The following is a 23,262-nucleotide window of genomic DNA, read 5'->3' as shown; positions in this document are numbered from 1 at the left end:
CAGACTGGGACTCACAATGGAGGTACTGCTGAAAAGAGCCCATTAATGCTGGGCACATACTGCAGACCCAGTCCATCTGCACACTAACCGGGTTTCCAGGCCCACCGGTGGTCAGATATTTGTCTGAGTAAGACTGATGGCCTGAGCTGTGATCGTATAAACAGTATAATTTAATTGTCATAGTCTGATTAGGGCCTTGAGCTAAACTTAACCCAATTAAAACATGCAGTACAGACTGACAATAGCTGGACTATTTGATGTAGCTCCACATCTTTCAAGCATTAGTGGATTTTAATGGTTTTCTGCATGAACAAACTGTTCTTCTATAGGATGGAAAGGTTTGGACACAACATAAATTTAAAGTCATCCAAACTATGAGGAAAAATATACGGAAATATTTAGTAAACACAAACAAACAAACCAGACCAGAATATGTTTTATATTTCAGATTGTTCGAAATAGGCACCCTTTTTTGCACATCTTGGCAGCTTTGTGAGGTAGAGTCACCTGGAATTCAGGCTTTCAGTTAACAGCTGTGCTGATCTCCTCAAGAGTTAATTACTTGGATTTACTGTCCTCTTAATGTGTTTGAGAGCATCAGTTGTAAAGTTGTAATTTCTTATAAGTCTGATCTGTGCATATTTAAGATTATTGCAGTTTGCATGGTGGGATACACCATGTAATATTGTTGATATCATTTAAATTTTCATTATGTAATTTGTTCTCTTCATTGTGCATTAATATTAAAGACATAAAACAATTAAGAGGCACATGTGGAATTACACATGTTTCACATTTTTCTTCAGTAGAAATTTAATGGCTCACTTGGCTAGTCTCCAAAAATAAGTTTTGTCACAAGAACACACAAGAACTATGGGGTGGCCTAATGCCCTGCCACTACGAGCAGGAGGTCGCAGGTTCGAATCCTGTTCATGTAGCTCTGCCATCAGCTGCCGGCACTCAGAGGGAGCAAAATTGGCCCTGCTCCCTCCAGGTGGGTAGATGGCGCTCTCTCCTTGCAGTGAGTTTAAAATAAAAGGGTTCATATTAAGCAATTAAGTAAAATCTGAGTTTATAAATGTCTGATTAATTTTAAATATGAACTATATGAAATGCTTGGCGGTTTAAATTAGAGTTATAAACCTTAAATGTGCTCCAGCGTCAGATTACAGACCAATCAGCATGCAGTAGCAGGGATGCTAGTGTCTTTACTCTGTAAAACACATTTGCTGTAGGAAAATGGAATATCCAAATATGCTTTCTCATTTTTATTGTGTAAAATCTATTATACTACTTTGTAGAATTAAAGTAATGCTCAAATAAGTAGTTAGTTAGTATTTTTTTTTATTTTTTAAAGTTGTTCGATTTTAGCTCAATTCGCTCCCATTTATAGTGGACCTACACACAGGCTCACTCTAGAGGTTAACAGTAATATAACAGAGGAAACAGACTCTCCATGAACAGCTCTGGTCTTGTAGAAATGTGTTTTAGACCCCACTGATCCCATTGGCTGTAGATTAGTAGTTACTGCTCTTGACTCTTAGTCGCAGACTGGATCAGATATTTAGCATGCCAAATATTTGTCTGGCAAGCGCCCAGATTTCCTGGATTTGCCTCCAAGCTGATTTTTTATTGGCTGACTGAAAAACTGGGCTAAAATAGTGTAGTGTGAACCTGGCATGAGAAGCCTTTCCAGATCTGTACCTTACTTCCTGATGATGAGTACAGATGTTGAGGCCACACACACTTGGCACTACCATATTTAGCGTACTGGTAGAGTATGTACATGCCTTAACTGGGCCAAATTAGCCCTAAATCTTCTGATTTCTGTGTCTGCTACCTTCAATTAGCATCAGGGTCTGCAGCATCTGATTCCAGCGCATTAGCAACACTGCCGACACTGATACAGATCTGAGCTTTCTGTGTAGCAGCTTTAAAAGAGCACCAGAGACAGGATTCTGCTGGAGTGTGCACTTGATCACTTAAACTGCTGCGGATCTAGACTGAGCATGAGATACTGAGACACAACCTCAGGGATAACAAACACCTGGGTGTAGATAAAGAGAATAGTCCATGCAGAATTGGTGAATTAGTGAAGAAATATCAGGGATATTATGCCACGCTCCATTTCCAGTCCCTGAACTGGAATACATAAACACGGGTTCCACACTGCGCACACACACACACACACACACACACACACACAAAACATTTACAAATGAACACATGTTCCCCCACCATAAAGTGAATTAGGTTCCAGCTGCTGCTGCTCCTACTGCTGGTGAGTGTGGAGTATAATCAATCACAGGCCCGTGATCCAACAGGAACGAACCACTAAAAATAAACTAGATCAAAAAGAATCAACTAACTATAACCCCAATTCCAAAAAAAAAGATGGGATGTTGTATAAAATCTAAATAAAAGTAATACAAACACAATGTAATGTTTTGCACATTTCAGCAACATCTAAATTCTTCATGAAAAAAATATTAAGGGCCCTATCGTGCACCCTGCGCAAGGCGCACAGTGTGGTGTGTTGCCATCGTACACCCCATCAACAGTCTATTTTCACTCCTTGCGCACGCCTCCTTAAAATAGCGTTGGGCTGTATGAATATATTAACGCCGATGGGCGTGGTGGTCTGGAAATGACGTGTGTTCAGGTGAATTTCTGGCATGTTTCTATCTTGGTGGCGGAAAAAAGACTTGAACTGAATCACGATCACCACGAGCGCTGCGCTCCAAAATACCACATACCATCACTTCCACAGGACAAAACACCTGGATTAGCCTTCAGCACTCTATAAAACTATAAAACATGCTTAAAAAATGTGCACGGGAACTAGTTATTATTAGTTATTATCAATTATAAGTACACAGATTTAATAATTGTTTAATATAGTAGATTATATCATTATCATTCTGCTATTTGAGAATTTTAACAGATGCTTATTCTCAATCTTTCTCTATATAAAACCCTGCAGTTTAGGAAATAAAAAATGAAAAGTGAGAAGCACTTTGACTGATTATAAATTAATATTGTTTTACCTGCTATTTTAAATAAAAGCTATATGTTAGCACTGCTTTCTTATCACCACTGCACATTTTGCTAAGTGCGGACCACGCCTTATAGAAGTAGAAAAGGAGGAAGAAAAAAGGGGAGGGAACTCGGGGAAATTTGGGCTGGAGTTCTGAACTGCGTGCTGAAGAAGCGTGCAGTTATATCCCCCCCTTTTAGTGGAAGAGTAGAAAAAAGGGGGTTGTTGGGGAGGAGGTGGGTTGCGAAGTTTTCGTCACGAGAGGTAGTTAGTTAGGGGAGGTATTTATAGGACGGTTGATTGATACGGGGTGGAGTTAGAACGTAGAGTTCGGGCGTGGTCCTTCTCCCAAACTTTTGTTATTACATAACATCATTTATTAAAATATAAAATATATTGTTTCATTAATTAAAATCTCGTCCAGCGCTCTAAAATACCACAGGGCGCCGAGTGGTCCAGCGGTATAAAGCACTGCCACTATGAGCGGGAGGTCGCAGGTTCAAACCCCCCGCTCATGCAGTTTTGCCATCAGCTGCAGGCGCTCAGAGGGAGCACAATTGGCCCTGCTCCCTCCGGGTGGGTAGATGGCGCTCTCTCCCCATCACGCTTAAAGGTGGCGCCGGGCGGCACGAGGCGTCTGTGAGCGGATGTATCGGAACCTGGCCGCTGTGCTTTCCTCTGAGTATGCTAGCTGTTCAGGCAATGATTCATCTGCAGTAGCTCAAAAAAAGGGGTGACTGACTTCACACGTGTCGGAGGAGGCGTGTGCTCGTCCGCATCCTCCAAGGGTCGCAGATGCCACCGGTGATGGGGACGCACAAAGGGGTGGGACAATTGGATAGCCAAATTGGGAGAAAATAATGAAAAAATATGAAATAAAATTAAAAAACAACCATCTTTACTGTTATTTAACCAAGTTAAAGAGTGGAGTTCAGAGCCAGGCTAAAATATAATATAAAACACATTTCAGTTAAATGAATTTAAGGTGAATAAGGCCCTGTAAAGTTAATCAAATGTTAAAATATAGTCAAATATAAAGAATATGTTGAGGTTTTGGTGAGCTGTTTTTTTAACGATTTGGAAATGAAACCAATGTCAGTTATTCTGCGCATCATGTGATTGTTTTAAATTATTATTTTTTTTAGAGTTTATATTTTATAATATTTTAATTTTGAGTTTGTTATTTATTTGTTTATTTATTTATTTATTTATGTATTTATTTATTTCGTCTTATGTTTTATTTTGATTCCCATGTTTTTAGTTTATTATTATTCTATCATTTCTTATCATTCTGCATCTTAAAGGTAATGACTACAGACACACTGATTGGTTTATTTCACGTTACGCCCAAAACACACCCATGAATAATTGAGGGAATTAAAACACGTTTTTTGCGCTATTGGAGCTGCACAAGGTGTATTTTCCACGCTCTCACAAAACCAAAGACACAGGACACGCCCCTAAATCCAGCTGCGCAAAGCGCAATTACCTACTGCGCTATAAATCGCTAAATAGGGCCCTAACTCATTTAGAACTTCATGGCAGCAATACATCTGAAAAAGTTGGGAAAAGGTCAACACAAGGCTGGAAATGTGAGTGATACTAATAAAAACAGCTGCTATAGGAGCAATTACTTCACATGATTTGATATAAAAAGAGCATTCTAGAAATGTGGGGTCTCTCAGAAGCAAAGATGTGGAACAATTTATGAAAAAATCATGTTTCTTAACATCAGGATATCACTCCAGACTCCAGATTCAAGAAACAAAGCTTATTATCAGTATTAGATGCTGGTAATCTTCAGGCACACAGGTGGATCTGAATTAAAAAAAAACAGGCTGTACTGATTCTGTACTGAAAATAACTGCACACAACTTTTCACAACCACTTCCAGAAATCACTTTCTGTGAACAAATTCCACTGTGCTTCAATCCACTAATGGTGGTTTTGGAAACTACGGACACTGTGAGCTACACACTCAAAAAGACAGGGACCATCCAGCTTGTTATCAGCAAACAGTTCATAAACCTTTGAAGAGTCAATGCTGAACAGTGTAGAGTACAGAGGTTTTAGAACCTGGCACATTTCAGCAAGACAATGCACAATCACCTGCTGCATCCATCACAACAGCTTGGCTTTGCAAAAATGAGTCCAGGTGCAGAACTGGCTCTCTTGCATTCCAGTACCAATAGTAAACTTTCGGTGCATCGTGAATCATGGTGTTTAGTGGAGCGCTGTGTAGAAGTGTAGAGCACCGTCAAAGAAGGAGAAACATGAGAACAGGCCTCCTGCAGCTTCTGCTGCTGCTGCTCCTTGCTATATGAGTAACTATAGCCCTGTTTAAATACATTAATACTGTAGCTTAAGTGATTATTTAAATGCACACTAAACTGAATGTATTTGTTAACTGGAGAACTGTGAGATTTGTGATAAACTGTGAAACAGCTGCTTAAATACAGTAATGTCTCTAATGGCTTCAGTAATAACATATTGTAAATTGATATTAAACTTGTGTTTTACTTGTGCAATAAAGCTTTGGTCTGTTTCAATTTCACCTGGTGCATGTTTAATTATCCAAAAGATATCTAAAAAAAATCTTAACCAGCAATGTGAATATTTTATAACTCCATTGCTAATTATTATCATAACTAACTCCATTGCTAATTATTCCTCACCTATAACAGGTAATGGTTCAATTAGCATAATTAACTCGTTTTTCAGGAACAATTCATGTTCAAACTTTTTTAAATGTTTCACTACTTTATTACTTTTGAATGACCAACATATTTATTACATTTATTACATAACATTGAGACACAACATTGCAATTTTGTTTTAGATTTAGTTTGTGCAGGGGGTGGTTGTAAATATGTGAGATGAACCATTTTTATATTATATGTTGATTACAATAATCAAGGCCAGCAGAAAAAGTTTAATACTGAAAAAAATACTTTTAACTATTTTTCCTAGATCTTTAAACTTTAAGACAGGTCAATTTCACCTGTGACATAGCAGGAGGGTTAAAATAATTAGTTTAGTAAAGCAAGCCGTGTTAAATCTCTTTCTAAGGTCTATTGTTTCAATTCTTTAGCTGTTTTTCTTTTAATGAAGTTTGATTTCTTCATATATTGTGTAATTTTGTGGGACAAAGTAAACCCAATTGTATTTAAAGACTTAATTTAAAGCCATAGTGTTTTATATTATATGTACTCCAAACACAAGTCACAAACCAATATAAAAGCCCAGTCATGCAAAATATATATATATAAATAAATAATAATAATTAAAAATACAGGGAAACCATCAGAATCTTGCAAAATACTGTGATATGCATTTTTGGTTACCGTCCAGCACTAAAATTATGGTGTTTAATGGACAATAATGGTATTTAGTGTAGAACAGTGGTGTTTAGTGGGGTGTTTGGTAAAGAGTATTGGTATTTTAGTCTTACACAGGACTAAGGAGACTATGCTAGTGAGCCATTTACAGTATTAACTTCACTCTCTCTCTCTCTCTAAGCGATCATCATCATAAATAATCTCTTCAGCATTGATTGACAGTTCTAAGATCGAGTTAAGTCCGCTGATTCACATTCTGACCTTTCCTGCTCTCAATCAAATCCTTTTCACCAGCACCACATACCACCCCATCCACCCCACCCCCTAACAGCCCAACCAGTGGTGTATGAGTGTGCAGCGATGGAGTGAGGGGCAAGAAAGAAGGAGAGAGGGGTGATGTTTACTCCCTTGGGGCAGAGAAGAGCTAATCACTGCAACCAATCTAAAAAATTGAGAGAGAGAGAGAGAGAGAGAGAGAGAGAGGCTAATACAGAAAGAGAAAGAACACAACAACAGAGAGAGAGAGAGAAAGAGAGAGAGAGATAGAGAGAAAGGAGAATGAGAGAGAGAGAGAGAGAGAGAGAGAGAGAGAGAGAGATCAGCAGTGTGTATTTGAGAAGCTCTGAGGTCGTATAGTATTTATCTGGGTGAAAAGCCTGAAACGAGAGCAGTCAGGGTTTATGGGGAGTTAGAGAGAATAAAGAGATGTCAAGAGAGGGATAAGGAAAGCGAGAGAGGGAGGGAGGGAGGAGGAGGAGAGGGAGAGAGAGGGCGAGGGAGGAGGAGAGAGTGAGGGAGAGAGCGAGAGAGGATAACTCTGGGTTCTGGGTTCTAAAGGCTCGCCAACAAATTACTACAAGTTAGCTGTTGATTTTCTGTCAGTGCGATTCTAGAAAAGCGTCAATCGCCAAGCCTGCAACATTAGCCGGCCTACAAAACACACACACACACACACACACACAGCAGCATACACACCGTAACAAGCCCACCCAAGTGGAAAGCTAAGAAGACAGCACTCAAAATGTTCTCACATATACGACACACACTCAAGCTCTTATACAATCACCCACAGCCTTCTATACCAACACACTCTCTCAGTGTATACATTATACTGGATGGTGTGTATGTGGTAGACAATGGTGGAGTTTCATAGAAAAAGATGGTGTTGGATGGAGAATGATGGTATTTGGTGATGACAGTGAATTTGGTCTATGACAGTGTTCAATAGACAATAGCTGGGATTGATGGAGAAAGTTGGTACTTAGAAGAGAATGGTGGGCGTTGGTGGATATAATAGAGTTCAATGGAGAATGGTGGTGTTTGGCAGATAATGGGTTTTGATGGAGGATTGTGGTGTTTGGTAGATAATGGGCTTTGATGGAGAATGATGGTGTTTGATACAGAAATACAGTGTTTGATGTAGAATGATAGTTTGTGTTGAAGATGATAGTGTTTAACGAAGAATGATGGTGTTTGGTAGAACATGGGCTTTGATGGAGAATGATGGTGTTTGATAGAGAAATACAGTGTTTGGTGTAGAATGATGGTTTGTGGTAGAGATGATAGTGTTTAATGGAGACTGGTGGTGTTTGGTAGATATTGGGCTTTGATGGAGGATGGTGGTGTTAAATGAAGGCTGGTGGTGTTTGGTAGATAATGGGCTTTGATGGAGGATGGTGGTGTTTAATGGAGACTGATGGTGTTTGGTAGATAATGGGCTTTGATGGAGGATGGTGGTGTTTAATGGAGACTGATGGTGTTTGGTAGATAATGCGCTTTGATAGAGGATGGTGGTGTTCAATGGAGACTGGTGGTGTTTGGTAGATAATGATCTTTAATGGAGGATGGTGGTGTTTAATGGAGACTGATGGTGTTTGGTAGATAATGGGCTTTGGTGGAGAATGGTGGTATTTGATAGAGAATGAGTGTTTAATGTAGAATGATGGTTTGAGGTGAAAATTATAGTGTTTAATGGAAAATGTTGGTGTTTGGTAGATAATATGCTTTGATGCAGAATGTTGGGGGGTTGATAGAGAATAGCAGTGTTTGGTGTGGAATGATAACGTTTAATGGGAAATGGTGGTGTTTGGGAGATAATGGGTTTCAATGGAGAATAGTGAGGTTTGATGGAGAATAAGTCCCAATCCCATTTCACCCCTTGGCCCTACCACTTACCCCTACCCCTTGTTTTCCAGTGTAACCCAGAGTTACAAGGGGAAGGGGTGAAATCCTCCCCATAAGAATTGGGACAACCCTTCAAGCACTTGATACAGAAATTATTTATTACTTGAAATATTCCTTCCACCAACCAGCGTTTCCCTATCACTCCCTCTTCAGTGACAAGTCAGCGCTCCGCCTCCCCTGAGTACTGACACATGGATCTCGTTCCCTGCTCGTTAGCTCTGCCTATATAAACCTCACTCCTGTTCAGCTCCCTGCGCAGCATTGCACCTTCCATGTGCCTTTGTCCTGCCAAAAACCGTGATAATTCTAGCTCTGTTAAGCCCTGTTGTGTTTTTGTCCAGTTTATAGTTTGGTAGTCTGTTTCTTGTTACTCTCCTGATTAAAACCTGCTAAAGTGTCTTCCAGTGTCATCTGTGCTCATTGTTCACATTACTATTTATTCCTTAATAACTCTGTGAGGGGAAGCTGAAATTAGCTTTTATTTTTTTTCTGTCCCGCCTTAAATTCTGGTCCTTCTGGTCCTCCTCTCTGCCACCCTTACCACAGAGTCCAGCTCCACACCAACCAAGCTGGTCAGGCGTGCGGGGTCCGTGGTTGGTGTGGAGCTGGACTCTGTGGTAACGGTGGCAGAGAGGAGGAAACTGCACAACATACTCTCCATCATGACTTAAATACAATACTTGCACAGGTTTATGTTTAATATTGTCATATCTGCTGATACCTCCTATACTTAATTTATTGTTTTACTGCACTACCTCATATCTACGACTGTTTACTTCCATCTATCTATCTAAATGCTGTAGCCCCTGCTGCCTGTTGCACTATTTAAGGTGGAATAGGAAAGTTACAAACCAAAGAGACAAACCACTAGCAATCTTCTTTGTTATGAAGAATTCAGTCATAAAACATTGAAACTACATATTAAACTATAGTAATATAGTGCTAATTGTCACTTTTAACATGGAAAATGTTTACATTTGGTCACTTGAGCCACCATTTTACCAGTTATTCTTATACCCCTCGGTTTGAAGTGTGCCTCTAAAACATCTCCATTTGAAGGGCTACCAAGCTCTATCCATCCTCCTACCCCTCCAGCCTAACAAGAATCGGGTATGTGGTAGGGCCAAGGGGTATATGGGATTGGACCTAACAGTATTTAGTGTAGAATGATGGTTTGTGGTGCAAAATGATAGTGTTTAATGGAGAATGGATGGTTTTTGGTAAAGAAAGTTTATGTTTTTGGAGAGTGTTAGTGTTTGGTGAAGACTGGTGATAATTGGTGTCTGCATGTTGAGTGTGTTTGTGTTCATGGTATCAGCTGGATTAACAGCTTGTTTAATTCATACACACACAAGGCATTACGCAACACACTGCTTTATTGAACGCACCATGGGCAAAGAGAGTCACATCTACACACCACCAGTCTGTAATTCTACACTGAGCAGCTTACAGTGATCACAACTACAGTCTAGAAACATTTGACCCAACCTCAGGTGTGCTGAGGGTCCAGAGAACATACTGTCCCTATAATTAATAGAGAGAGAGAGAGAGGGGTGGATAGAGAAAGGCCATGGATAGCAGAGAGAAGCATCAGAAATAATGCAATATGGACGAATAACACATTCCTGTTGAGAATACGCTGTGTGTGTGTGTGTGTGTGTGTGTGTGTGTGTGCTCTGACTGATGATAGTCTCCACCCCTGGGGTGGCTTTCAAAGCAATGATATGAATAGCCAGTCAAAGCATGATGTCATGAGACGGGGTCAGGAAAAAAGTTTGTCCAAAGTCTCCAGAAAGACAAACGAGCTCCAGCGTTCCAGATCTGTCCATCACACCCAGCTGACTTTCAGAACAAGAGATCATGATATCTCTGATCTCTGAGTGCAAGAATGTGTAAGGATTACTGTACACTGCTACATTATACATTAATAACAATAAAAATAAAATACAGTGTGAATGAGTGTTTAAAAAAATATGATGGTGTTTGGGTGAAAGATGACGGAATTCGGATGGAGTGTGATTATTTTTGGGGAGTAAAATAGTGGAAAATTGATATTGCTAGGTATAATATTAAGTTGGTGTAAAGTGATGGGTTTTGGGTGGAGAGTGATGGGGTTTGGGTGGAGAGTGATGGGGTTTGGGTGGAGAGTGATGGGGTTTGGGTGCAAAGCAATAGGGTTTGGGTGAAGAGTGATAATGTTTTGGTGAAGAGTGATGGAGCTTGGGTGGAGAGTGATGGAGTTTGGCTGGAGAGTGATGGAGTTTGGATTTAGAGTGATGGAGTTTGGATGTAGAGTGATGGAGTTTGGGTGTAGAGTGATGGAGTTTGGGTGGAGAGTGATGGAGTTTGGGTGTAGAGTGATGGAGTTTGGGTGGAGAGTGACAGGGTTTGGGTGGAGAGCAATGGAGTTTGGGTGGAGAGTGATGGAATTTGAGTGGAGAGTGATGGAGTTTGTATGTAGAGTGATGGAGTTTGGATGTAGAGTGATGGAGTTTGGGTGGAGAGTGATGGAGTTTGGATGTAGAGTGATAGAGTTTGGGTGGAGAATGATGGAGTTTGGCTGGAGAGTGATGGAGTTTGGGTGGAGAGTGATGGAGTTTGGGTGAAGAATGATGCAGTTTGAGTGGAGAGTGACAGGGTTTTGGTGGAAATTGATGGAGTTTGGATGTAGAGTGATGGAGTTTGGGTGGAGAATGATGGAGTTTGGATGTAGTGTGATGGAGTTTGGATGTAGAGTGATGGAGTTTGGGTGGAGAATGATGGAGTTTGGATGTAGAGTGATGGAGTTTGGGTGGAGAGTGATGGAGTTTGGATGTAGAGTGATGGAGTTTGGGTGGAGAGTGATGGAGTTTGGGTGGATGATGAGATGGAAGTATCAGTGGTGGTGCTGCAGTTGGTTCAGTAGCAGTGTTTATTAGCGTTAGCTAATGAGGAATAAGGAGGAGGTGCTGAGAGGAACTGCAGTTCCACCAGCAACCAGTGCGCATGACGTAGACACAGACATCAAAGAGATTCTTCTCCTCCAGCTTCTGATCAAATCTTTATGGACATGAATATTCATACGCTCTATGCATGCACGCACACACACAAACTCACACACACACTCTTACACACACACACACTCTTACACACACACACTCTTACACACACACTCTTACACACACACATTCTCACACACACTGGCATAGCCTGCTGGAGAAAATGCTGCTGTTTGTGTGAAGTTTGCGGAGAGACAGAAAGAAAGAAACAAAGTAAGAGAGAGAGAGAGAGAGAGAGAGAGAGAGACAGACACACAGACAGACAGAAAGAGAGAGAGAGAGAGACAGAAAGAGAGAGGAAGACAAAGAGACAGACAGATGCAAAAAGAGATACAGGCACAAGGAGACAGACAGAAAGGGAGAGAGAGATAGAAAGAAAGAGGCAGAAAGTGAGAGAGAAACAGACAGAAGGAGAGAGAGACAGAAAAAAGAGGCAGAAAGTGAGAAAGAAACAGAAAGAAGGAGAGAGAGACAGGAAAAGATGGGCACAAAGAGACAGACAGAAAGGAAGAGAGAAAGGCAGAAACAGAACCAAAGCAGACAAAGAGAAAGAGAGACAGGAAGTGACTGACAGAAAGAAAGAGAGAGAGACAGACAGAGAGAAAGAGAGACAGAAGCAAAACGAGAGACAGAAGCAAAAAGACAGACAGAAAGAGACTAGCAGAAAGAGGGTGACAGAAACGGAGAGTTAGAAAGAAAGACAGAGAGAGACCGATAGTGAGAGAAAGAAAAAGGAAGAGACAGAAGTAAAGAGACTGAAAGAGACAGAAACAGAAAAAAGAAAGACATGTAAATGTAAATTCATGGAAAACTCCCCCCCCCCCCCCCCCACACACACACACATACACATACACACACACACACTGCTGCCAGAAGCAGAACACATTCTCTCGAGTGACTTCTGAGAGTGCGGCAGTTTGAAATAATAAACACACAACAGATTATATATTTACAGCACACACACACATCCACACACACACACACACACACACACACACACACACACTCACACACATCCACACACACACACACACACATTGAACAATTCAGAATCACTTTCATTAAAACTGAAAGGCATTCCATCACTGCATCAACAGATAGCTAACTCTCTCTCTCTTTCTCTCTGTTACACACACACACACACACACACACACACACTCACACACGTTTATAAGCCACTCCAGTTGAAAGACGTCAGCAGTTCCTTCTCCATTGTCCTAAACCACCAATTTTATTAGGTCAGTGCTGCATGCACACATATATGTGTGTGTGTGTGTGTGTGTGTGGTCGATAGCAGTGTTGGCTGGATATGCCCATGTTGGCCTGATTGGATTTCTCAGAGCTAATCAATAGAATCCCCTCTTTCTCTTTCCGTCCACATACACACACACACACCAGCATACTTATAGACACATAGACCACACACACACATAGATATATAGAGTATTTATGTATGTGCACCATATGAACAAAAGTATTGGGACATCAGTCCTATTCTGTTGGCAGTACTCTCCACAGGGACTAGACAAGCTGCGAGTGTGCATTTCCACATCTGTGTCAGCAATCCAAATATCCCACCTGTCACAGAAGTTCCGGGAGCCTCCCATATTTTAATAGGGTCTATTTAATGCCCCCAAATTATATACAATATTTTGGAAATATATATTTTTTTAATTTTTAGAGCAAGCGAGAGAGAGAAAGACACACACACATAGTGAGAGAGTGACAAGTACAGCATCCTGATTGGCCTCTTTTCATGCCTAGTTGACCAATGAGGTTTCTGTGTGGGTGAGGCTTTGCAGTTTTGTTTGATTTGTCGTGAAAAAAAGAGAAATGCTGTGACATGACAGTTTAAAATTGATATATGATATAAAAGTACAGATTGAAAAAAAATCTAAATAATTATTTTCATTACTTTAGCCAAATAAATGTTCCAATTTTTTTCCCTGGAAACATGATCAGTTTCTCCGATTTTACTATTTAAAGGTGTGTATCTGAGTAAAATGAACAATTTTCTATAAACTACTGACAACATTTCTCCCAAATACCAAATATATTTTTATTATTTAGAGCATTTATTTTATTTTTCTTGACGTGCTCTCCACCAGTCTTACACACTGCTTTTGCTTTTTGATCTTATGCCACTCCTGATGCAAAAAAATCAAGCAGTTCAGCTTTGTTTGATGGCTTCCTCTTCCTCTTGATTATATTCCAGAGGTTTTCAGTGGGGTTCAGTTCTTTCAGAGTTGTCAGTAGTTTATAGAATAAAACAACAATGTTTATTTTACTTAAACATAAACCTATGAATAGCAAAATCAGAGAAACTGATATTAAAAAGAAGGGGTCTCTTAATTTCCTTCGAAGCATGAAGTATGTATATTTTTAGTTTGAGTTGTTTGTTTTAGTGGTGGGATAACAAGCTCACAGAGCTATAATATATTCAATCTGATATACTGGTTTGAAAAAGTATTTGACCCCTTACAGATTTCTTTTGTTTTTGCATTTTTGTTCTACTTACATTTTTTTAGATTATCAAACACACTTCAATATCAGACAAATATAACCCCTGAGTAAATATAAAACACACTTTTTAAATTATGATTTCATTTATTAAGGGAAAAAAAATCTATCCAAACTAATCTAGCCCTGTGTGAAAAAGTGTTTGCCCCCTATAAATTGACTGTGATTAAGCACATTTTTTCATCACTATCCACAACCAGGCCTGATTACTGCCAGAGCTGTAGAATCAAGAAATCACTTAAATCAAATAGAACCTGTCTGAAAACACGAAGCAGCTAAAAGATCTCAAAAAGAAAACACATTATGCCGAGATCTGAAGAAATTCAAAAACAGATGAGAAAACAAAGTCATTGACCACATATCGTTCACAAATGGAGCAAACATGGAACACTAGTAAACCTTCCGAGGAATGGCCATCTGACTGAAATTGTTCGAAAAGGGCATGGACAACTCATCCAGGAGGTCCCAAAAGAACAACATTTAAAGCATTTCCACATCTGTGTCAGCAATCCAAATATCCCACCTGTCACAGAAGTTCCGGGAGCCTCCCATATTTTAATAGGGTCTATTTAATGCCCCCAAATTATATACAATATTTTGGAAATATATATTTTTTTAATTTTTAGAGCAAGCGAGAGAGAGAAAGACACACACACATAGTGAGAGAGTGACAAGTACAGCATCCTGATTGGCCTCTTTTCATGCCTAGTTGACCAATGAGGTTTCTGTGTGGGTGAGGCTTTGCAGTTTTGTTTGATTTGTCGTGAAAAAAAGAGAAATGCTGTGACATGACAGTTTAAAATTGATATATGATATAAAAGTACAGATTGAAAAAAAATCTAAATAATTATTTTCATTACTTTAGCCAAATAAATGTTCCAATTTTTTTCCCTGGAAACATGATCAGTTTCTCCGATTTTACTATTTAAAGGTGTGTATCTGAGTAAAATGAACAATTTTCTATAAACTACTGACAACATTTCTCCCAAATACCAAATATATTTTTATTATTTAGAGCATTTATTTTATTTTTCTTGACGTGCTCTCCACCAGTCTTACACACTGCTTTTGCTTTTTGATCTTATGCCACTCCTGATGCAAAAAAATCAAGCAGTTCAGCTTTGTTTGATGGCTTCCTCTTCCTCTTGATTATATTCCAGAGGTTTTCAGTGGGGTTCAGTTCTTTCAGAGTTGTCAGTAGTTTATAGAATAAAACAACAATGTTTATTTTACTTAAACATAAACCTATGAATAGCAAAATCAGAGAAACTGATATTAAAAAGAAGGGGTCTCTTAATTTCCTTCGAAGCATGAAGTATGTATATTTTTAGTTTGAGTTGTTTGTTTTAGTGGTGGGATAACAAGCTCACAGAGCTATAATATATTCAATCTGATATACTGGTTTGAAAAAGTATTTGACCCCTTACAGATTTCTTTTGTTTTTGCATTTTTGTTCTACTTACATTTTTTTAGATTATCAAACACACTTCAATATCAGACAAATATAACCCCTGAGTAAATATAAAACACACTTTTTAAATTATGATTTCATTTATTAAGGGAAAAAAAATCTATCCAAACTAATCTAGCCCTGTGTGAAAAAGTGTTTGCCCCCTATAAATTGACTGTGATTAAGCACATTTTTTCATCACTATCCACAACCAGGCCTGATTACTGCCAGAGCTGTAGAATCAAGAAATCACTTAAATCAAATAGAACCTGTCTGAAAACACGAAGCAGCTAAAAGATCTCAAAAAGAAAACACATTATGCCGAGATCTGAAGAAATTCAAAAACAGATGAGAAAACAAAGTCATTGACCACATATCGTTCACAAATGGAGCAAACATGGAACACTAGTAAACCTTCCGAGGAATGGCCATCTGACTGAAATTGTTCGAAAAGGGCATGGACAACTCATCCAGGAGGTCCCAAAAGAACAACATTTAAAGAACTGCAGGTCTCACTTGCAACAGTTAAGATCAGTGTTAATGATTCAATAATAAGAAAGAGACTGGTCGAAAATGGTCTCCATTGAAGAGTTCCAAGATAAAAAAAACACTGCTGACCAAAAAGAACACAAAGACCCATCTCACAATTACCAACAAACTAATCCCCAGGACTTTGAGTAAATATTCGTGACAAAAAAAGGAACTTTTTGGAAGGTTTGTGTTCTGTTACATCTGGAGTAAAACTTACACATGATTTCAGCAAAAGAATACATCATATTAAACGTAAAACATGGTGGTGGTAGTGTGATGGTCTTAACTTGCTGTAATAGATGGAATACTAATAAGATTTCTGCTGTTTTCCAGACAATCCTGAAGAAGAATCTCCGACCACCTGTTCATAGCCTCAAGCTCAGGCGTATCCTGGTTCTGCAGCAGGACAATGACCCAAAGCACGCAAACGAGTCCACCTCTGAATGGTTTGGCCTAGTCAAAATCTGATTAGGATGCTGTGGATGATCTTAAACAGGATGTTTATGCTCAAAAACTCTACAATGTGTCTGAATTCACAATTCTGTAAAGAAGAGTGGAACAAAATTCCTCCACAGAGATGTAAAAGAGTCATCGACAGTTATCACTAAAGCTTGATTGCAGTTGTTGCTGCCAAGAAAAGCACAACAATTTTTTTTTGGTTTAGAGGCAAACAGCTTTTTACACAGGGCTAGATTGGTTTGAACTGTTCTTTCTAATGTTCAGTGTTAAGAGTGAGCTCTGAAACAAGTCCAGCTGTCAGCCACTGAATTATGATAGCTTCATATGTTCACCTTAACAAATCACTGTAGTTCTGCCCCAGTGTATATCACTTTCTCTCTCTCTCTCTCTTTCTTTCATTATCATGTTCTTGCCGCTGTGCTGCAAGTCTAAGATCTTACACTGGTGGATCACCTGTGTGAAATCTGAAAGCAGCTTTATGTCAGTTATATGAGGTAGAGTTACAGGTATACAGTGAATAACTCTATTTATCTATCTATCTACTCAACCAAGCAAAGTAAAAACTACTTTATGAAATGAAGGTCAGCCAATCCGAAACATTTCAAGAAGTATGAATTGCAGTCACAAAGACCATCAAAAACGTTAAGATGAAACTGGCCCTCATCAGGACTGCCCCAAGAAAGGGAGACCAAGAGTTACATCTGTTTCACAGGATACATTCAGCCTCAGAAAACACAACAGTAGTCTGGATAACATTAGTATTATTATATATAATATTACAATGAAGGAAAAAACCCTGAGTGTTATGATTCCTGCAGTGTGCTCCTAGCCAGAGAATCCAACTCTCACCCATACAATCACAATCACACTAATTTAAACACACACACACACACACCCATACTCACACACACACACACACACACACACACACAGCTAGGGTAATTTAGCAGAGTCAACTCACCTACAGTATGAAGTAGGAAACCCGGAGGAAACCAGCACAGATATAGACAGAACACACCAAACCTTATCATTCAGTTATGTGCCATAAAAGATACACCACCTAAATCACAACCCAAAACACTACCATTAACACTACCCAAAGCACCAACCAAAACACCACCATAAACACCACCTAAATCAAAACCCAAAACACTACCATAAACACCACCCAATATACCACCAAAAACACCACCTAAATCACAACCCAAAACACTACCATAAACACCACCCAATATACCGCCTAAAACACCACCTAAATCACAACCCAAAAACCACCATAAACCCCCATTAAATCACAACCCAAAACACCACATAAAACACCACCCAAAACACCTTCTAAACATCACCTAAAACACCAGCATAAATACCACTATAAACACCACATAAAACACCACCTTAAATACCACCTAAACCACAACACATAACACCACATAAAACACAGCCTTAAATACCTAATAACTAAAACACAACCCAAAACACCAAAAAACACCACCTAAACACCACCTCATACACCTCCCACGCTTTAAACATACGCACAAGCCCTCTAATCTCTGCTGATCACAACATGAGTGCAACAGTACATCATCAAAAACACACACACATGGGTAATCAGTGTATGCTTTGAAATAGAAGTGACCTTATCTTGTAAAAAAAAACAAATTAAAAAACAAATGTTTAAACAGTTATTGTAAGAATCTTGTCAATCTGCCTGCTACGACACATATCAGCAAAAAATATAACAATAGAAAAGCATAAAGTATTTATTATAGCTTCATGTATAAATGAACACTCTAGAAAACACCTGTGTGAACTGTGTGAGTTTTCAGTGTAATACAGTGTGTGTGTATGTGTGTGTATTGTCCCCCTTATAGTCTCAAATCAAACACTAAACACTAAAATGTGCAGGACAGGAGGTTCTCCAATCAGGATCAGGGTTGGGAGCCAGTCAGTCAGCCTGGTTATGTATTTCAGTGTGGTAATGCCGTGTTGAACATTATGTTGTCATTATGTTACCTAAAATAATGACCTAGTACTATAAAGAGGTCACACAGAGGCTTTGTTCACTGTATCACAAACACTGAACACTGGACAAACTGGGACCATATAGCCAAACACACCACAGGAAATATGCTAGTGTGTAAACTTGTGAAGGCAATTTTGGCTTCGTGCAACACTCACAAACTTAGTTTCACATGAAGTTTCGCAGAGGCACTGAAGCTGGAACTTATTAATGTACTTATTTAAGTAATATCTATAACCTGTTCAGCATTCTGGTCTTAAATAGTCTTTTTTAGAACTTCAACACCATCATGGAACCCTAAAACCCTAAAAACTCTCAGGTGGCCAATTCAACATCTCATCTCTTACTGGGCCAAACATTGGACAGCCATATACTTTGCACAGATGAATAATGACCTGCAGTAGTGACCACAGGATTAACACCAGTCCCCACCAGTGTTCTCACAATCAACACACACTCACTAACACACACATAAACAGAGAGTAAGAGTCTCTAACCTGGAGTTGCTCATGTCAGTCTGCCCTCCTTGACTCTTCTCCAATCCCAGTTTGGTGAAGATGCCCACCAGCACCATAATGGCCACCACTCCACAGATGATGTAGACGATCATGTGAGTGCGGTCCCGGTCCTGCTGCTGCTGGACCTCGGTGACCGGGGCCACCGGTTTGCCCGTGTTGGCCCAGACGGGTGTGTCGTAGTTGGAGCAGGAGGTCTGGTCCAGGCTGTGGGCTTTAAACTGGCAGCAGAAGCGGTAGAAGCAGGAGCCGCAGCAGAACAGGTAGATCCCCGCGTTACAGTTAAACGGAGGGTCCCACTGACCCATCACGTCATAGTATCCCCAACAACGGCTCCCCGACGACGGCACTTCCGTCTCCGACCCCGGAGTCGTCAGGGTCAGCTCCGGCGCGCCCGACGGCCCGGCCGTCTGATTGGCCGCCTGGGCGTCCGTGGTAACGGAGTTTTGGGTGTAAGAAGGTTCTCCACACAGCAGGACCAGAGATACCAGAGCACAGAGATAAAAACAGCAGGCCATCTTCACTCTTCACTCCTTCTTACTCTTCTTCACTGTTCCTCCACTCAGACCACCAGCCCCAGCCCACTCAGACAAACAGCACTACAGTCAGAGAGAGAGCGAGAGAGAGAGAGAAAGGGAGAGAGAGAGAATGAAGGGCAATCAATTTAACATCCCACCAACACTACAGATCTATCCTCACCAGCTCAGAGCATCACTGACATCACCTCACATTGTAACAAAGAGAGAAAGAGAGAGACAGAGAGAGAGAGAGGAGAATGACAAAAGAGAAGAGGAAGAGCAACAAATGGAGATGAACAAGTGGAAAAAAGAGAGGAGATACAATGAAGAAGAGGTAAAAAAAGGTAAAAAAAAAAAAAGAAAAGTAGTTGCAAGGAAGTAGGAAAGAAAGAAATGCCAATGGGAACAAGAAAAAAGAAAAAGGACATATAAAAAGGACAAAAAGAAAGGAAGGAAAACAGAAAAAAGAAATGAAAGAAGAAAAAGATACAAAAAGAAAAAAAGAACGGAAGGAAGGAAGAATGGTAATATGGAATAAGAAAAAAAGAAAGTATACAGAAACCTTAGACAGAGATAGACAAGTAGAGACTGAGAAGAGTAAACCAAGAAGAAAGAAAGACAAAAGTTGAAAAGAGAGACAGAGAGCTGTACAGAAAGTGTGTATGTGTGTGCGTGTCCTCACACACTCCCAGTGGTCCAATCAGCTGCTCTCCTGCTTCATCCACGCCTCTCCTTAAGGAAACCGGACCCTCGTCTGTGTGTGGTTAACAGAACCGAGCCGTTTCAGAGGAGATATCAGAACTCATCCGTATCCGAGGCGATTTCTGTCCCACCAAAGTCTCAGCAGAAGTCAGGAGGGGGTGCAGGGGGTCCGCACGCTCGCCCCTCGTGCACCTCATTTTAAGACAGATGGGTTTGTTTAAACCCTGTTTATCAGCACACCTGTCCCTCGTCGCCCGGCAACCGTCCCGTCTCACCTGCTCCAGCTGTGCTCACACCTGTGGTCAGAGATCACACACACACGGTCACACACGCAGCCTGTTGACAGCAGGACTGAGACTGTGTGTTTGACACACTTCTTTGTAGGAAGGGACGTGCGCGTGTGTATGGGTGTATGGGTGTATGGGTGTGTGTGTGTGTGTGTGTGTGTGTTTGATCCCGTTCTTCGCAGAGTCTGAGTGTGTGTTTGAAGTGTTTATCTACAGCAGCAGAGCCGGACCCCTTACAGTCAGCCCTCGGCTTATCCCTCCCTGTGTGTGTGTGTGTGTGTGTGTGTGTGTGTGTGTGTGTGTGTGTGTGTGTGTGTGTGTTTGCACGTGTTTGTGTGTGTGTGTGTGTGTGTGTGTGTGCATGTATTTTAATGAGCTCATGCTGCAGCCAGCACAGATCACACACTCCCTGCTGAAGCAGTGTGTGTGATTCTAAAACACAGCAGACTTCACACACCCCTTCAGTGGGAGGTGGCTGGGCTGTGAAGATCAGACAGGTGGAGGAGAAGAAGGAGGGGAAGCAGGTGGAAGAGGGGTGAAGTAGGAGGTGGTGGAGAAAGAGGTGGAAGAGAAAGTTTCTAAATTTTGGGATCAATAAAGTGTCTATCTATAAGTGGAGAACAAGGTGGAGTTGGAGGAGAAAGAAAAGGTTGTGGAAAAGAAGAAAGAAAGGTGAGATGAAGGTGGAGGATGAAGAGGTAGAGGATAAGGAGGAGGTAAAGGTGGGTGAGGTGGAGGTTGGGGACGTTGTGAAAGAGGAGGAGGTGAAGGTGAAGAAGGAGCTGGAAGTGATAAAGGATGAGGAGGTGAAAAGGTGAAGGAGGAGGAGGTGAGAAGGAGAGAATGACGAGAAAGAAGGACAAAGAGGATGGGGAAGTGGAGGAGAAAAAGGTAGTGGATGTGGAGAAATTGGAAAGGAGGTGGAGGTAGAGATGGGCAAGTAGTGTTTGGGGAGGACAAGGTGTAGGTAGAGAAAGTGGAGGAGAAGGATTAGGAGGAGGACATCAGGGTGAAGGATGAGAATCAGGAGGTGGAGGATGAGGTGGATGATGAGGACAAAGAGGTGGAGGTGGAGGGGAGTAGGAGGAAATCAAGGTGCATTTAGAGGAGGTGGAGAGAGAAGGGGGTCTAGGTGGAGGATGAGAACGATGAGGTTGAGGGGGTGGGGGTGGGAGGAGGACATCAAGGTGGAGGAAGAGGATGTGTAGAAGGAGGACGTCTAGGTGGAAGTGAAGGATTAGAACAAGGAGATGGAGGAGGTGGAGGATGGAGAGGTGGAAAAGGATGAGCAGCAGATCTGTACAGAGCCAGATCTGATGATAAAGATATAAATTTAATCAGAAGATTAAAGTTTATGGGGTTAAGTTTTCTGGGCAGAGATTAAATCTAGTTGATTATATATTTTTCTTCTAAAATATCCATATAAAATGCAGTTTAGTCCAAGATTAGTCTTAATCCCTGAAAACTGACCCTTAATGTTTAAGTGTTAATCAGTGTTTAGATCCCTTATGATTCTGTTTCCATCTGGCTCAATTTCTCTCTCTCTCTCTGTCTCTCTCTCTCTTTCTCTCTCTATTTCTCCCTCTCGCTCTCTCTCTGTTTATCTCACACTTAAAAAAAACACACTCACTAACACACACACACACACACACACACAACTATGTATGTGAGCGATATCTGCACAATAGTACAGATAACAAAAAGCTCTGCAAGTGTCTGTATGTGTGTGTGTGTGTGTGTGTGTGTGTGTGGTGTTGAAGCCAATCTCTGCATCAGTATTGTTCCCCCTCAGCCAGCTCTTTCAGATTGAGTGAGAGAGAGAGAGAGAAAGGAGGGAGATATAAACTAATCAAAAAAGAGAGCAATTAAGAGAGATTGAGACAAAAGGAGAATAACAAAAAAGCAAATAAAGATAAAATATAAGAATTAATTAGGGGGAAAAAAAGAAAAATAAGAGAAAATAGAGAAAATGTATATAAATCTCTCTCTCTTTCTCTCTCTCTCTCTCTCTCTCTCTCTCTCTATTCCATATGTAAATGTAAAGAGAGACAGAGAGCTGTGTGGAGGTAGAGAGCGGTGCAGTGGTGCAGTAGAGAGAGAGCTCTTACCCGGGCTGAGTGTGCTTTAGGAAAACAGGCATACTGTATATAGTGATATATGTATATCAGGTTTATAGATATATCTTATATTGTATGTGTTTTCTCTCTGCGGCTGACGGAGAAACCAGGGTTCTACCTCCTCCCTCTCTCTTTCTCTCTTTCTTTCCTCCCTCGCTTTATCTCTCCTCTGGCTGTGCTGCAGAGCCGAGTGTGTCTCCTGGACCAGCTCAGGAACGAATGATGGCTCTGTTCCCCCTCTCTCTCCCGCTCTCTCTCTCCCGCTCTCGCGCGCGCCCTCCCTCCCTATTTCACGAGCGAATGAGCGCACCTCTCTCTCTCTCTCCCTCTCTCTCCCTCTCTCTCCCCCATCCCCTTTTCCTCTGTCACTATATTTTCTCCGTGGCTCCGTCATTGACACTTCCTCTCTCTCTTTCTCTCTTTCTCTCCTCCTCCTTTCTTTCCCCTGATAATTTCACTCCAAAAACCCTCTCACTCTCGCGCATCTCTTTTCCCGCCTTTTCACTACCTTCTCTCTCTCTCTTTCTCTCACGCGCTCACACTGTT

The 23,262-nt window shown here is 40.7% G+C and overlaps 1 protein-coding gene across 3 annotated transcripts in view; it reads right to left on the bottom strand.

Annotated features, from left to right (window-relative positions):
* Positions 1-22,941, bottom strand: part of LOC103035315 (protein shisa-8) — a 119,231-nt gene extending 96,290 nt beyond the window's left edge. For 2 of the 3 annotated variants that reach the window (XM_022682925.2, XM_022682928.2), the window contains exons 1-3: positions 22,708-22,941; positions 20,293-20,608; positions 19,075-19,691 (exon numbers count right to left, since the gene is read on the bottom strand). In XM_022682925.2, coding sequence (XP_022538646.2) covers positions 19,075-19,610 — 536 coding nt within the window. In that variant the 5' untranslated portion in view covers positions 19,611-19,691; positions 20,293-20,608; positions 22,708-22,941. Of the gene's footprint in view, positions 1-19,074; positions 19,692-20,292; positions 20,958-22,707 lie in introns of those variants that run through there. The other variant, XM_022682924.2, reaches the window with a different exon arrangement.
* Between the last annotated feature and the right edge of the window lie 321 nt (positions 22,942-23,262).

This window comes from Astyanax mexicanus, chromosome 3, assembly GCF_023375975.1.
Source record: "Astyanax mexicanus isolate ESR-SI-001 chromosome 3, AstMex3_surface, whole genome shotgun sequence".
Taxonomy (NCBI): Eukaryota; Metazoa; Chordata; class Actinopteri; order Characiformes; family Acestrorhamphidae; genus Astyanax; species Astyanax mexicanus.
This window is presented reverse-complemented; position numbering and strand designations above follow the sequence as displayed.